We start from the raw sequence: 16,519 nt of genomic DNA, 5'->3' as shown, positions 1-16,519 counted from the left end.
TGTCAATTTCATTCACAATTTACACCAGCTTCTAATTATACTTAACTGAATATTAACCATTCTAATTGCTTAATGCTTTATTGGCTCCATGCAAAGTATCGAGGGACATCTGGCTGGGCAAATGGGACCCTGCCTGCTGCTAGGAGAGACAGCTTGGAGCACACACTCCTCCTCATGCTCTCATGTCTACCCTCACCCAGAACCAGAGCATCTCAAAAGCAGGACTAGTAAGTCCACACCAGCAAAGCAGCCAAAAGAAACTTTCTACCATCCGGATTTTAACCGTAACACTCCTGTTTCCCATCACAGAAAGTTGGGGGCAGGGTGACTGCAAGACTGAGGGCCCAGGCCCCTTCCACATTCCTGCTCCGCGTCCCCTGCATTGCACGCTGTCCTGCCCCCCAACCCCCACCGGCCCGCCAATCCTTAGATTGGTGGCAGCTGGCCCTGGAGCCTCTTCGCCCACAGGCACGTTCATGGGCTTTGTCCTGGCTCATCTCCTTTTATGAGAGAAGCAGCACTTTTCCAGCAGCAACCCTGACATCCCCTGCCTCTCTGGCCAGAACTAAGGGCAACCCCCACCACGCCTGGCCACAGGGAAGGCCCTGCCAGGACAGTTTAGACAAACATCTGGTTTCGCCCCGGTGCGGGGAAGAGTGAGGAGGCAGGCGGGCGCAGAGGGGAGAGACCCCGGATGGGCCACCAACAGCATCTGCCGTTAGCCAAACACACGGCCTGCTCACGCGTCCATCTGTCTCTCACGCTGGTTCCAAAGTGCGGCAGCTCCACCACGCAAGGAACCCGACGAGGCGGCCGGAGGGAGACCAGAGCAGGAAAAGGTGCAGCGGCCCAGGCATTAGATGAGCACCTGGAGAACAAACAGGAGCCGCACCCAAGACGTCAAACAGCAGCGGGCTCGGAAACGGGAACACAGAGTCCCCATATGTGACCCAGCATTCCTACTCCTGGGCGTGTACCGAGAAAAGCCGAAAACGCTTCGCACAGAAACTTGCACACAGACAGATGTTCGCTACAGCATGATTCGTAAAAGCCCCAAAGCGGAAACGATCCAAATGCCCATCGTTTATGAAAGGATCATCAGATGTCGTATACCCACACCGCGGGATCTCATTCGGCCATAAAAGGAATGAAGAATGGATACACACTACGACGTGCGTGAACACAGAAGATAACTACACCGAATGAAAGAAGCCAGACACAAAAGGCCACGTGTTGTAGGGTTCCATTTACATGTGAAATACCCAGAACAGGGAAATCCATGGAGGCAGAAAGTAGAGTGATGGTTACACAGAGCCTCGGGCGGGAAGGGGCAGGGGGAGGCGCAGGGCAGATGCAGGGGTCACGGCTAACAGGTACGAGCCTCTTGCTGGAGGGTGGAAAATGTTCTGGAATTCGACTGTGGTGACAGTTGCCCAACATGATGAACACACCCCACAAACTGAACTGCACATTTTAAAAAGGTGAATACAGTGAATTTTATATGAATTTGATCTTAAAAAACAAAAAGTAACAAATGAGTGCCTGGCTGACTCTGTCTTGATCTCGGATTGATGAGTTCAAGCCCCATGCTGGACATAAGAGCTTACATTTAAAAACATTTAGAAATTAAAAAAAAAAAAAAGTAACAACACAGGTATGGGCGTTGTGTGCAGGGAGCTGTCCTCTGAAGCGTGTTCAATAGAAAAAAAAGTGTTCCGAGAGCACTCTGTACCAGGACATCCCCCAACCAAAATGTAAACCTAGTCGTATACTCAAAATGTTTTCAGGTCACACTGTCTCTTAAAAAACAGAAATCTGTAAGACGTTTAGACATCCTATTGGCCCTCGCCCTAACCCAAATATCAGCCTCAGCTCAAGCTTCCGGAAGCAGGGGCTCCTCGGCCAGCGCATCTGCTCTGCACACCCAATGGGGAACACACTGGAAAACTCAGAGACGGCATTAAAAAAAAAAAATCTCTCTATTTGAGGCATAAGAATCAGCTTTTGGAAAAACGCCCTAAGCCTCTCAAATAAACAGCAGGCATCTCACAGACACAGGACACTGGCCACTGAATTCCATACGCAGGCACCTCTGTTTCAAGTCCCTTCCAAGGAGCCTCCCGGCAAGAACAGCTGGATGGCAGGTGTGCCTGGGGCAGGGAAGGCAGGCGGGCAGCTGTGCCGGGACATGGCGGAAGGGCCCGACCCCCCTCCTCCCTCGTGGGAACGCTGGATCCCCATTCTGGAAGGGGCTGCACAGCCCCCATCAGGAGACGTGGCTGTTTTAGAGGCAGCCGTCAACTCGGGTATTTCTTAGCTAGACCCCTTCCCTCCTCCTAAGGCAAAGTAAACCACCACCATGTGCAAAGTTGGTTGGGGGGGGGGGGCAGACTTTCTGGAAAGTCCACAAACACACACTCTGTCCTGGGGTCTGAGGCTCGGTTTCCTGGTCCCAGAAGCCCTGCATGTGGGCCACCTGGAAATAACACCACCACGCAGTAACCTTTTTAAACCTGCTTCCACCTTCCTTGTTCACCCCAGAGTGGTTCTCACACCTTTTCTTTTCGCTGGAAACCGAGTTCACCTGGGAGTGGCCTCCCTCCCGCATCCCAGAAGAATGTCACGACAGGGCCCTCCGCTTCCCCTGGCACCCCAAACTTACAAAGAAGAGTCCTTCCCTTCAACCTGGAAACAAGTTCGAGCCTTTGCATCCCCAAACAACCCTCCCACACCTGCACTTCCCACGCGTCTCACACCCCGCACCTCGCACCTCAGCGGAGGGGTGGGATTGGAAGGCGCCCTGGGCAACCCAGGGGCAGGCGACCTGTCCCTGGGGCGCCGTGGCTCCCATGCTGAACGGAAAGTGGCCCTCCCGATAGCCAGCAGGCATGAACCCCCACCAGTACCTGCCTGACTTGCCACCAGGTATCACGCTATAATTAGTCATTGTAATTGAAGCCGAACGTAATTAATTACATAATTTCGAAGTGTTCAAGTTTAATTCCATTAAAATTACATCATGAAACTGGGGAATTACAAAGGATTACCGACAAAAAGCAAATAGGGATGAATAAAGGAACTCCAGACTGACTCCCTGCACGTCTGAGTCACGCCCAACGCTCAAGAACAGGATAGTAGTGACCGCACCTGCCTTTAATAAACCCGTGGGGCCCAGCCAGGCGGCAGGGTGCAAGGGCTGCCTCTCGAAGGGCCAGCCCCAGGTGACACCAGCCTGCCGGACGCCTGGGGTCCGATGGACCCAGAAGGCCCTCCCTGCGCCGCTCCCTGCCCCTCCCCCACTCAGGTTCCTCTGCTGACACCTCGCCCATAGGTGGCCCCTTCTCAGCCAAGGCCACCACGACCCCACGGGCCCTGCCCCAAAATTCCAGGGCCCAGGTTCGGTCTGCCCTCTTCCTTACCCCACACCCTCGGGCCAGTATCTTCTCTCCTGTCCCTCCCCACCTCTAACCAGAACTGTGCCTTCCACACACCCCTCCCACTGCCTTTACCACCCCTCCCGCCTCACTCTGGTCAGCCCTTCTGATGACTCAGTGGGGCTGTGCGCTGAGGTCCTGTTCTGTCTGCTGCACGGCCCTGGGCACGGGCAATACGTCATGGATGTATTCCGTACCTTCGCTCTCCATCTCCCTGCTAGAAGGTAGGTCCCCTGAAGGCCGGGGTTTCCCCACTGTTCTGGTCATTAGAATGCTGTGCTACAACCCTGCATGGTCCACAGGGGATGAAATCAGTCAAGGGAGCAGGACAGCCAAGGACCACCTTTCCAGGACCCAGGCCTTATAACCCTGACACCTGGGGATACGGGGTGTCCTGCAGTTCATCGACCAGCGGGGCTGGGGACCCGTTCTTCTTGGCACCCCAGGGGTGATCAGGCACCGTGGAGACACTCTTGAGGAATGAACGAATGGCCCCAACAGTCCATGCAAAAAAGGAGTCACTCCAAAACAAACCAAACTGCCAGCAACTTCGCTCAAACACGCTGCATTATTTCCAAGCCGGCTGCACCTTGTAGGTTTTCTTTTTAAATTTGTAAAACTTCATTACAAAAAAGCTGCATCGTCCCAAAAAAACCAGACACGCAAAAACAGTCATCTGAATCCAGAGTAGCCTAGAAGCTCCATTTTTCCACGATAATGTCCTCGACTAAAGTAAGCTGAGATCTAAGGAATATCACCTGGCCAGACTTTCTTCTCTCGGGACAGATGCTCACCTGCAGACCCCTTACAAAGCCAGCCTCTCGCCAAACACACCCCAACAATGCCTTCCATGTATAACTGAGGACAGAGCCCTGGTGTGGCTGGTGCTGGCGGGTGATACTGCACGGATCTGAACCCAGCATCACTGCTGTGCCTCAATCGGCCAGACTCCCAGGGGCTCAGCGAGCGGGGATTTTGTCTTGGCCATCCAGGGTGAAAACACAAATATTAGGCTCTCACAGCAAATTGTTCCCCAACACCAGCTCAGGTCCCATGTCTCAGAGACCAGCCCTGGTTAGGTTCGCGCTCCCCAGCCACCGCAGCTGAACAGGGCACAGCCTCTGGGCCACCAGCTCCTTCCCTCCTTCCCCGTGGCCCAGGTCCCGGGATCAGGCCGCTCTCCTGCCTCCCATTTCCCCAGATCTCTTCCGCCGCCATTTGCTGGATGCACAGACAGGGCACAGAGGATAGCAGGGGACACAGAAAGGAGGGCTACCTTCAGCTCGAGGCCATCACTGCACCCCAGGTACCAACCAGATAAAGTTTGCTGATGGGAAGATTCATTGCCGGCCAAGGAGGATCGGATTACCTTCTCTTTGATGCTCCATCGCTAGGACTCCATCACTACGACTCCGAGTCTCAAGGCAGGGGAGGCTCTAGAAAAGTTCTCTCGAGTCTCAAGGCAGGGGAGGCTCTAGAAAGGCTCACAAATCCACCAAGGTCTCCCACAGAAGGTGTCCACCCGCCGAGGTCAACTCAGGTACATACACGTCCACCACCCCAGGCTTCATTTTCATCCCGGGTGACTCACACTAAGTGACTTCCCCACCCCAAACTCATCTCAGGGCTGGGTGGGGGGAGTGGTCCGTGGACAGGGGCCTGCTCCTGAGTCCCCCCACCGCAGCGCCTCATCACGAGGACCCTGCGGCTTCTGCAGAGCCGGCCTCGTGAACAGCAGGGATCAGCAGGAAAGCCATGGGCCCAGGAATCAGCTACCGCTCTTGGGCTCCGGGCTTCTCACCTAACCAGCTGGGTCCTCTGGCCTCCGCGGGGCTGCTGTGTGTGCACGACGGGAAAGAAGTTAAGGGCCCACACCGCATCTGCCCCTAGTCAATACTCAGGAAATGATAGCTGTTAGCGTATATTTAACAACAACAACAAAACCGGTTTCAGCCTCTGCCTCATCACCAGTGGTCATAAGACCAGATATGATAACGTGCGATCCACATTACCAGCAGCGACACTGTCCTTCTCTTGCCCCTCGACTGAAACATCACAGGAGTCCGGGCCCCAGGGCCGGGAAGTTAAGATTCAGGCGGGGGTCCCCCAGTTGAGATCGGCTCTCCAGCCCTCCCCACCTCAAATGAGAGGCCAGCCTCTCGACACCGACTGAAAGGCATACAAACCTTCCACCAGCTTCAAACCCCGCGATTCAACTCCTCACCTGTGCCTTCAACGGCAGCCTCTCCACTGAGCTCCGCCCTCCTCCTCCCCAGGGCTCAGCCCCTGAACTCCCACCGGACCTCCCAAATCCCACAGACCCCGCAGGGAACACACCCTCTGCCCTTGGCAGGGGTGGCTCCTCTCCCTCCTCCCCGTCCCTGTGGACACCGCCCCCCACCCAGGCTGGGCCCTGGGGTCTGTGGCTCCTCAGATGCCCCTGCAAGCCTTGCTTCCCCCAAACCCATGCAAATGCTTCTGCAGCCAGACAGTGACGTCACCTTCACAAAAATATCCTAGGTACTTTCTTTGTAAATGAAGAAACACAGACAGGCAGGCAGGCTACCGAGGCCACCGCTCCGCCCCGGGGCTGGTCCGAGGCCTCTGCCCAGCTGCACGCCAGGCCCACGGGGCGGCTTCCAGGGGCTGCGCACATTCTCGACCCTTCTCCAGTGCTGACACCCGGACCTTCGGGCCTCCTGCTGCTTGCTTTCTTGTGCACGGGTTGGGTTCTAATCATTACAGTGCGCACTTTCCCCGTTCACAGGGGGAAGTTTCCTCCCATTCAGGCCCTGGGCAGAGTCAAAGAATAAATCTCTGTCAGAGGATTGTTCTGCCTAATTCTATTTTTAAAAATGTGGATTTTTTTTTTATGTTTTATATGCCACAAATACAATTACATATACTTTAACCAATGTACACGTCACTTCACAAAGACGGAATAAATGGAAATAAACAAGAAATCCATGTTCTGTCGCGATTACGTATATGGCTATCAGTAGCTTTCAAAACACAACCATTTTCTAGACCTACCTACTTTGCACAATCCAAAAACGAATCCCGTTTGCTTTCTTAAATGAACTAGCTGAACTAGTCTTAAATCCGAATATATGGGGCCGCCCCCTTGAAAAAGGCCAATGGCTCTCCTGCAGCAGGACTTACTGGAGGCTACAGCCACAGGGCAGGATGAAACAGGTGCATAACAACACAAGGTGGAGAACAGGAGCTCGAATGGTTAAGGAGAGCCGGAAGCTATGGCGGATGCTACGTGGGGTCCATCAGAAACACCAAAGAGGGAGGCAGACCTTAGAGACCACCGGCCACCCTCCAACTGTTCTGCTGGCAGTGGCGAGGGGTGGGGTGGGGGGGCCCCCCAGTTTGGACTCCCTTCCTCTACAGCCCTCCATCAACTCATAGCACACAGCTCCGTCACAGCCAATGCCAGCGGCCCGCTCCCCCAGGATGGGAAGTGCTGGAATCCCACCCTGCATCACCAGCGCCTGGTGCACGGGGCTCCCACGGCTGTTAAAAGGAGGGAAAAAAGGAGTGCGTGAAATAAGGTTTGATGCTCAGATGTGCACAGGGAGGACGAGAGCGTTCTCCCAAATTCAGCATGAATCTGGGATCCTTCTAAGTGGGGCAAAAGGTTTAGGTAAGGCAGGCCCAACCATCAGGGACTCTGTCTGCCGAAGGAAAGTGGTCTCCGTTCTACACGCAAGTGAGCCACTACAGGAGAGAGAACAGCATGACGGGATCAATGATTTGGGAAGATTAATCTGGCAGCCACATCTATGATGGGTTGCGACCTGTTTTGAACACTTTCAGCGTTCCAAGTGCTCATGTGCTAGAAAGATCTGGCTCTCATATACAACAAGCAGCCCCCAACACTAACTGCAAACACATGCACAAGAGATTCATTAAAACATCCTTGCGGCGTAAAATGGCAGCGTAATCGCACACCGACACAGAGTGAAGTAAAGCAATCACCGACGATTTCTCACTCCCCTGCCAATGACCTTTTAGCCACAACTGGCAACACCCTCCCTCTCTCAATTCCATGCCAGTGCTGACAAATTTGAGAAGTGGGGAGAAGAGAGATGACTGAGGGGTCCCCCGGGATGACCCACTCCAGGTAATCACTTCCTGACTGCCTAGTACCGCTCTCCAGGCTGTTGGCACTCACCGGCCCCTTAGGCTCACCTGCAACTGTGAGGTCCATGGCAGACCGAGTCACCTGGATGGGCGCCTTGCAGCAGCCTGGGCTTCCCATCTGGCTCCTGGGTCCCACACATGCCTACGGAACAGAAGCCTATGGACTCCAGACCTGACTTTGTCCCCCACTTGGCTGATCGCTGTGACAGCACACGGGATTATGTAAGCAAGAAACCGAGGCACAGCTGAAATGAAGCCATTCCAGTAAATTAATGCTTCCACGAATGCTCCTAAAGTCAGTTTTCACTTTCAAAATCATACAACTTAGAACATCTCTGCCGTGTGAACAAGACGGGAAGGTGGAAATTGATCCGTAGGTCTTAATTTTTAGTTGTAATTTCTGCATGTTGGTGACTCAAAATCTTTCCCCTTTAAAAGGTTCGTGTTCTTTTTTTTTTTTTTTTTAATGTTTATTTATTTTTGAGACAGAGAGAGACAGAGCATGAGCAGGGAGGGGGCAGAGAGAGAGGGAGACACAGAATCCGAAACAGGCTCCAGGCTCTGAGCCGTCAGCACAGAGCCCGACGCAGGGCTCGAACTCATGAACTGTGAGATCATGACCTGAGCCGAAGTCAGACACTCAACCAACTGAGCCACCCAGGCGCCCCTAAAAGGTTAGTGTTCTATGGGCAGTAGCTATCTATGCGCTCAGTGAGGGCAGGGCAGAGCAATGTGAAACAGAAGTAATTCGCTATAGGCAGAACTGCGTGGGTTCAAGTTCTAGGTCAACTACCACAGTGAAAAACAGAAAATAAAGGACGTGTTTCACCATTATCTGCCACACCTTGTGGAATGAAGCAAAAATGGTGATAGGAGCAACAGAATGTTCCTATTTTCAGGGTAAGGGGGGAAAAAGAAGTCTTTCCCAAACCTAATCAAAAAAATTAAATGCACAATTCCCTCCAGCAAGAATTTTATTTTTAATTTTCATTTACATAGCTCTCTTTCTTCCAAGAATCTCAAAATAATGGAGCTCCACAAATACTTAGCAAAAAAAAATAAAATAAAACAATTATAAAACAACAGTTGTCACAACAGGACAGGCTTGGCAGGGCAGGAGCTCAGAAGGGCAAGAAGCGGCAGGCAGAGGTGATGGAGGGGGTGACAGCAGGGGTGACAGCAGGCACTTAGGGCAGCACCTCAAAGGCCCTTCCTGCTCTTGCTTGCAGCTTCGGGCTTTTCAAGACACGGATCTACCTTTGGTGTGGTTTATTAGCTTTTTTATTCTGACCCAAATAACGCTCTCTCCCCTAAAAACAGGAGGGAAGGCGGTAATCAAGCAAGGACCGTCAAAAGTCCAATATATCATCAGAACTGAGATGCCTAAAATGACTTCATATTCTTTTTGGTCTTAAAAACTATGTGAGGAAATAAAATATTAAAAATGTATTGGGGGGAAAGAACCAATGTGAGACAAACTGTCTTTTAGGGGGAAATTGGGAATAAGCTTTTAAGCTAGTTGTTTTTGGTTTGTTGGTTTGTTTGGTTTTTTTTTTCCAGCTGAGTGGACAGGATCTGAACATCTTACATTTAGCAAAAAGCTGTCAACACCCAAATAAAATCTTAATGACAGTCAGAATGGCATTCCATTTCTTGCAATTTCGCAATGTTCCCTTAAAAAAGAGCTAATTTGTCAATTTGTTTTTCCCTTAACCAAATTCAGGATACCTCGCAACCATATATAACTTTTTTTAAAAACGTTAACTCATTTAACTTTTTGAATAAACACAACCAAATACAAAGATGTCTTTAAGAAAACAACCCTCGTGCTGGTATACTCAGGATGATGCTAAAACATGCTTCAGAGTAAGTTCTGATGATTTCTTCCAACATTGTTCGTAAATCACAGTCAAAAGCATCGAAGGTTTCAATTGTCGGCCGAGTGGGCCCCACTGTGGCGTCTGGGGTTTTACAGAGGTGTGGGCCAGGCACCTGGGAGGCTCAGTCGCTTAAGCGGCTGACTCCTGATCTCTGCTCAGGTCATGACCTCACCAATCATGGGTTCAAGCCCTGTGCCTGGTTCTGTGCTGACAGCGTGGGGCCTGCTTGGGATTCTCTCTCTGCCCCTCCCTGGCTCACCTGAGGTCCCACACACACACACACACACACACACACTCTCTCTCTCTCTCTCTCTCTCTCTCTCTCAAAACAAATAAACTTAAAAAATAAAAAAATAAATTAAAAAAAAAAGGGGATGTGGGCCAACTCATTTTCACAAATGCTTCAGTGAAAAGCAGTAGAATCTATTCAGTTCCATGTAAATCCTCTACCTGGCTATTTTTCCAGGTACTTTGTGATGCTGGGTAAATTCTGGGGAGGAATGAACACCCCCAACCTCGCTCCTCTCCAGCCACCTGTCTGATGGGGGTCCTGAGGAAGGCGGGGGTGGGGGTTCACGTCTGAGGAGCTTCCCCAGACTGCCCATGGCCCAGGGCTCTAACACACACAAAAATTCTGCCAACTGCCCTGGGCCTCCTGCAGCAAGGAAGAGCCTTCAGATTCAAATGAAGAAAATGACAAGATTTATTTCGTGCACTGACATCATCCTATCAGAATTTAATTACAGCAAGAATTAGAATTATTTTTATTAGAGAGTTGTTTACTTTTCCAAGGAAAGGTCCTTGATGGGTTTTGCAACAAATTAGATGGCTTTCAGAAACTGCTGTTGGCCCTCATTATGTTTTTTAACGGTGTCATATTATGTGAGTAGGGTAGCACTTGTCCTTTTTAAAAATCTAAGGCGCTTCAAAGCTGCTTCTACCAATGAAGGCGACGCCATGGGTCCCTCCACACACCCACCCATCCCAGGTAACTTCCTGCAGGGACATCTCCTGCCCAGCCAAAGACCACTGTCCTCTCCCTACCTCCTTAGAATACGGCTGAAAAATTGGGACTGATTACAGCCCAGCAAATCCAGAACTGTGACAGGACTCACAGCTCAATACAAATCTTGGCTGTCCTCTTCAATAAAATCAACACGTAAACACAAACCAAAACCTAGTCCTTAACCATGCAGCAAAACCAGGCTATTTAGCTGGCTTTGAAAATGAGAATAGGAAACATGACTAAGATATTTCAGAGAGCCCCGCCACTGACATTTTGTTGAAATATCCCAAACTTGGGGCAGGTTTTTTTTTTTTTTTTTTTTTGGCTGCTATGTGACTTTATATCCCTAAATGTCGAGTTTGTAGGAACAGTAAATTTCTCTGTGAATTCTAAATCATTACCAGGGTGTAATAAAATGTATCCAAATGCTCATGTCAATAAATGTTTATTAAATCAGAAATCACAAATGAATTCACAACTTCTTTGCTATAAAAGCTGTATAACAGATATTAAATCGCTTGTCTAATTATGCCATTCAAGTTCCTTTTTCACTCCACGATCTGCACATGCATAGTTGTCTGGGGTGCCCGGGCAGACACAGGCATCTAGTTCCGAAAATGCCCAGCACGACTGGAACGTCCAGGTAAACAGTAGTGAGGCACAATGAGAGGTCATGGGGCCCCTCTTCAAACAGCTTCAACAAAACAAATGGCCATAAGTAAAAAGTGTCTCTGTGCTATGCTATAATAAGATTCAAACACAGGATTCCAAGAATTCCACCTGTTTCCAATTAGATACCAGAATTGCTTTGAGTGTTTAAACTACATTCACTTGCTACTTATACAAAACAATTCTTCCGGGTTTTTTTGAACGTTTTAAGTATGTTAAAATAAGATTAAGGGTCTGGTTTAAACAATCAGAGGCAGGGGAATTTCAGTTGAAACCAAAACTGTCTCTCTGCAGCCATAATGCAGAGCTTCAGACAAAACAATAGAACAAGATAACGAATTTCTATCTCTGACAGTTCCTTGTAAAAATCAGACCTTTCATAGGAAAAGCAATTGTATACACACACTTTCATACGTTAAATGCCTGTAAATAGGTTTTTAAGTAATTTCTCAAATAGTGTGTGATCCTGTACATTAAAGTAACTTTCAGGTAGGATTTGTGTCACGGGCCGGCGGATGCACCTGCCTTTTTAAAAACGGGAAATTTACAGGACATCAAATGTGAACTGTGTGAAATGGAAGCACAGGTAGGAATTTGGCCTAGCTCGGCAGGATTTTTTCACAGGACGAATTTCTCTCTTTAAAAATGTGCAAGCTTCCCTCTAACAAATCTGTCCTTCCTTCGTTTCACTGAGGATGTTCGCGGCGCCTGATACAATGAGCTGAAACGGATACAGATTTTCTACCTCGAGCCTCGTTTTCTCTCCTAAGACGGACCCTGAGCACAGCCCTGGGAGCAGTTCTGCCCGTTGACTGCTACAGGTGGACCCAGAAGGGGGGAGGACGGGAGGGAAGCACAGGCCATCCCTTCCGCACAGCTCCTGCAGAAACCCTGCTGGGTTTGTTTTAATTGTACACAACAGGACAGGGGACTTTTTCAACAGCCTGTAAAAGTCTCGGGGGCTCCATAGGCTCACCAGACAACATTTTTAAGGTTAGCTCAGTGGATGAGGAGAGAGTGATTCCGGAGGGGATTGGCAATTTGTCCCCTCGCCCTTCCAACCCCCTCCTGCAGCTAACTACTGGCAAGAGCTGTGTGAAACTGGGGAAGGAGGCAAAGGGAGACTCCACGGACCCAACTGTATCAGAGGCTGTTGTGTAACCCCAGACCTTCACCGCCTTGCACCTTTAAAAGACAAAAACAGAAAAACCACACAGGGTTTCACACAGAGAAAAAAACTTTAATCCACTGACAATGACCCCCTCCCACACGCCATCTCAAAGACACTGATATTAAAAGAGCCAAGAAAACAAAGACAGCAGCTGTGTAGAAGCCCTTGATTTGTTTACTAGATGGGATACATACTGTAATCAAAATAATACACTTCTGGGGAACACTTCCCTAACAGGGAAACGCAAAATAAAAGCTATCAGAGAAATGGACTTTGGGCAAAACTGGAATTATTTTCGGATTTTGACAAAGAGGAAAATGTTTAAAGTTAACTTTTGCAGAGACTCCTTAAAGGGGAACACCAGTCACCACGGAAGAATAACGCCCCGAAGGGAAGTGGGTCGCTGGCAGGCCCCATCCCCAAAAGCTTCACTCACACACAGAGTTACGAGAGCTTGTTTTAGAAAGTGTCCTCTTTTCAAACATGTATTTAAAAGGCAAATTTATACAATGGTGTTTTTCTTGTCTTAAAAAAAAAAAAAAAACCTGGTTTTTTTTACAAGTCTGGGATAGGATAAAAACTTGTCCAACTAGTCTTATTAGCAACACCGAAGCACTGACACTTCCATACCACAGCCTTTGGGACTGAAAAGGAAACGAAATAGAGCCCGATCTTCACAAACTCTCTTTCTGGGCACTCAGTCCACGTCCCAGGGCAGCTTTAAGACCACGCCGAGGGACCAGAACTCAGCCCGTGCTCACTGGGGGACAGGAGGGGCATGGGAGGGACACACAACCATCTTGTCTCCAGCAAACCCGCCGAGGTCTCCAACCTGGGTCTGAGTCTAGCTCAGGCAGGGTCTCTTTACCCTCAGGTGGCGATGCCACAACCCACACTGGGCTCCGCAGGCAACCCGATCTCCGGGTCAGGGGTTCTGGAAAGATGAGAAGAGCCTGAAACTAATGAATTCTCTCTTCTCAAACTGCAGTCTCATCGGCTCACTTAACTGTCTATGGGAACAGAGATGACGTTAAACTGGATACCAACTCAATAGGCCTCTTCAGGGCCCAGAGAAAGAACCAGTTTAGCCTTCTGCTTGAACTTTGACATTCCGTAGTCAAATGAAGTTTTTCAAACCTGTCAAGAAGGGGCAGAAAACCATCTCAGCCCCAATCTTCACCTACCACCAAAAGCTAAAGGAAGCTCCGTACAGACAACGATAATGATGCTCGCTCACATAATTTTGTTTGCAAGATCAACACCTTAAAGCTCATTCACATAAACGGACAAGGAACCTTCCAGGCCGATCCTGGAGTTACACAGTTAAATATCCTCATGATATCCCAAAGTAGCTCATCACTGGCAGGTTGTGGGGTGTCAAAGAGATCCTCAAATCTAATACCTTTCTGGAAACCGAATCGACCTCCCACGCAGTTTTTTTGCCAAAAAAAAAAAAATGCTTAAAAAATAAACTTCATGGATGTTCAGCTAAATGTCACATTTAGGAAGACAAGGAAAAAAAAATTAAGGTTTGTCTCTTCAAAATTCCACAACGGGTTTTACAGTAAGCACAGGAATTAAATTATGGTAAAAGGGAGCTATTTTTACTAAAACAGGGTAGACCAATTTATCAAAAATGCCATTCGGCTGTGTTCATTACATTCAGGAATCTAATTTACACAATAGACACTTTGGAGTAATCTATTTTAGTCAATAAATACTCAAACTCCTTTAAGTTTTAATCTTATCGAAAATACATATTTCACATAGTCTTCTTCCTAGTTAAGCGAGAAATCTGAAGAAATTTCATAACGACTATGAGTCTGTTTTATCGTTCTTACGTAGGCAGGAACAGAAAACAAGCATATACAATTAAAGTTGTCAGACCCCATTTATATAGGTTTTAATCCAATCCGCTTCATTTCATCCAAGGCTGCATCTGGAGTTCATTTGCTTCCCTCCTAAAAGTACTGTAGGTCACTATCACCAGTCCTCCGGGTTAGGAAAGTTCGGCCAAGTTTACCTTCCCGCACACCTTAAAGCAGGGCGCCGCGGCCGTCCCTATGGGACGCTGGGCGACCCCCGCGGTACCAGGCCGCCCCGGGGCCCCTCAGAGCCGAAGACCGACCTCCCCTCCAGCGCCCCCACGCCCCCCACCCCCCACCCCCGCATCGCTCTTCTGACCCACACGCCGCTCACCTTCAACTTGGCTCCGGCTACGCACAACATCCACCTGGCGGGGTCCCGGGGCCGTCCAGGCGCGGCGAGCGCGGAGCCGGCAGATTCGGGGCGAACCCCGAGGGCGCGCGGCTCCTCTGGGTCTGGGGTGACAGGCAGAAACGCGCCCCCTGGGCACAGCGGCAGCACCGGAGCCGGACGGGGAGCCCCGGCACGATCCCCCAGCAACGCCCCGGGCTCGGCGCGCGGACCACGGCCCGGCACACCACAGTCCAGGGGGGCCCCCGGGGCTTTGCTTTCGAGAAGCCGGCCCGAGGCGGCATTTCGGACGGGACCCGCCGCGCGCTCCATCGAGCCCCGCGGACCCTGTTGGGAGGACAGGGCCTCGGAGGAGAGCGCCAGAGCGGAGCCGGCGGGTCACCGGGGGCCGCGGGAGCCTCGGGGCTCGGGCCGCCCGGACCGGCGGCGGGGAGGAAGCGTCCCCCCACCGGGGTAGACGGCGCGCCAGGGCGCAGCGCGGGGCCTGAGCTCGGGGAAAGTTGCTGCCCTCCGCCCGCACCGGCTCCCGCCGGGCGCTCCGACCCTCGGGCTCCGCGCGCGGGGTGCCCGCCGCCCCTCGCAAGTTTACCCCCAAGCACCCCTACCCGCGTCTCCGGCCGCGGAGGGGCCGGTCCGCGCCACTCGTGCAGGCACACAAAAGAGCCGGGCGGCTGCGGGTGGCCCCGGGGCTCCCGTCCGGACGTAAACAAACCCCGGGGTCCGCGCGGAGACCCCCACGCCGGGTGCGGGAGCGGCGGCGCGGCCCCGGCCCGCTGACAGCCCCGGCGCGGCGGCCGGGGCCCGGGCCGGCCGGGGCCGGGGCGCGCGGACGCCCGGCCGCCCGCCCGGCCACCCGCCCGCCTGGCCGGAGCCGGGCCGCGCCGCCGCCGCCGCCGCCGGTGGCCGCTCTGACCCTCCCCCGAGCCGGCGGCACCACAGCGCCACCAGCCCCAGCTCCGCCGCGCCGGCGGCAGTGGCGGCGGCGGCTCCTCCTGGAGAGGCAGGCGCTTCACCCCCCACAGCAACTCCCCACAAACTTTCCCCGGGAATACGGCGGGCCGGGGGCGCGGGGCGCGCGGCCGGGCGCCGCCGCCGGGCCGCAGCCCCCTCCCGGCGCAGCGCCCGCCGCCGCCGCCGCCCGCCGCCGCCCGCTCCCCGCTCGCGCGCGCACCCCGCGGGCCGCCGGGGCCGCCCCCCTCCCCGGTCCCGCGGCGGCGGCGGCGGCGGTGGCGGCGGCGCAGGGCCGGGGGGGCGCCCGGGGTGGGGGCCGACACCGGGGGCAGCGGTGGCGGCGGCGGCTCCCGGCGCCATCTTGGGCTGATCGATGAATTGAACAAAGAGGATCAATTTCTGATCAAGCGAGTTATCAATGGGGGCCGGGGAGCGAGAGGGACTTGTCCCCGACTCGGCCCCGCTTTCCCCGGCACCCCCCTCCTCCCCGCCGCCGCGGCCCCCCGGCGGCCGGGCAGCCCGGGGCCCCGGGGGAGGCCGCGACCGCCCGCAGCCCCCACCCCCGGGCGAGAGGCCGAGCGAGCAGAAGCCTGACCTGCAGCTGCTGTAAATCAAAGCGCTTCCAATATTGAAACATCGATCCCACATTGGCCGCCATCTTGAGACATATTGAGACGGAGTGAGAGGCTGATAGAGAGGGGGCTGGAGTTCAGGAGCCGCCAGGAGGCAGCAGGCGGGCGGCGCCAAAACCCGGCCTGGAGCCGGCCGCCGCCGCCGCCACGGAGGACGCGGACTCCTCCTCACGGCGCCGCCGCAGCCATGGCGAGCCCGAGCCGGAGCCGGAGTCGGAGCCCGAGGGCGCGGCGGCCGCCGCGGGGCCTGGAGCGCGCGGCCCCTGCCCCCTCCCCCCGGCGCCCGGCGCCGGGCCCGCGACCCCCGCCCCTCCCGGGCCCCCGGCCCCAGCGGGCGGCGGCCCCCGGCCCGGCCCCGAGGGGGCGCTGGAGGGCGGCGGGAGGGGCTCCGGGGCCCCGCGGGAGGC

At 53.1% G+C, this 16,519-nt stretch overlaps 1 protein-coding gene across 7 annotated transcripts in view; it reads right to left on the bottom strand.

Moving 5' to 3' along the window:
* CUX1 (cut like homeobox 1) overlaps nucleotides 1–16,519 on the bottom strand; it is a 377,056-nt gene that overhangs the window by 350,253 nt on the left and 10,284 nt on the right. The window contains exon 1 of one of the 7 annotated variants that reach the window (XM_043559789.1): nucleotides 16,076–16,382. The exons of 1 other annotated variant lie outside the window; for it this stretch is intronic. In XM_043559789.1, the coding sequence (XP_043415724.1) occupies nucleotides 16,076–16,138 (63 nt within the window). In that variant the 5' untranslated portion in view covers nucleotides 16,139–16,382. Of the gene's footprint in view, nucleotides 1–14,511; nucleotides 15,291–16,075; nucleotides 16,383–16,519 lie in introns of those variants that run through there. 5 more of the 7 variants (XM_043559791.1, XM_043559787.1, XM_043559786.1 and 2 more) reach the window with 5 other exon arrangements.

The sequence above is a fragment of the Prionailurus bengalensis genome, chromosome E3 (genome assembly GCF_016509475.1).
Source record: "Prionailurus bengalensis isolate Pbe53 chromosome E3, Fcat_Pben_1.1_paternal_pri, whole genome shotgun sequence".
Lineage (NCBI taxonomy): Eukaryota > Metazoa > Chordata > Mammalia > Carnivora > Felidae > Prionailurus > Prionailurus bengalensis.
The sequence above is the reverse complement of the archived record's forward strand: the minus strand, read 5'-3'. Positions and strand labels throughout refer to the sequence as shown.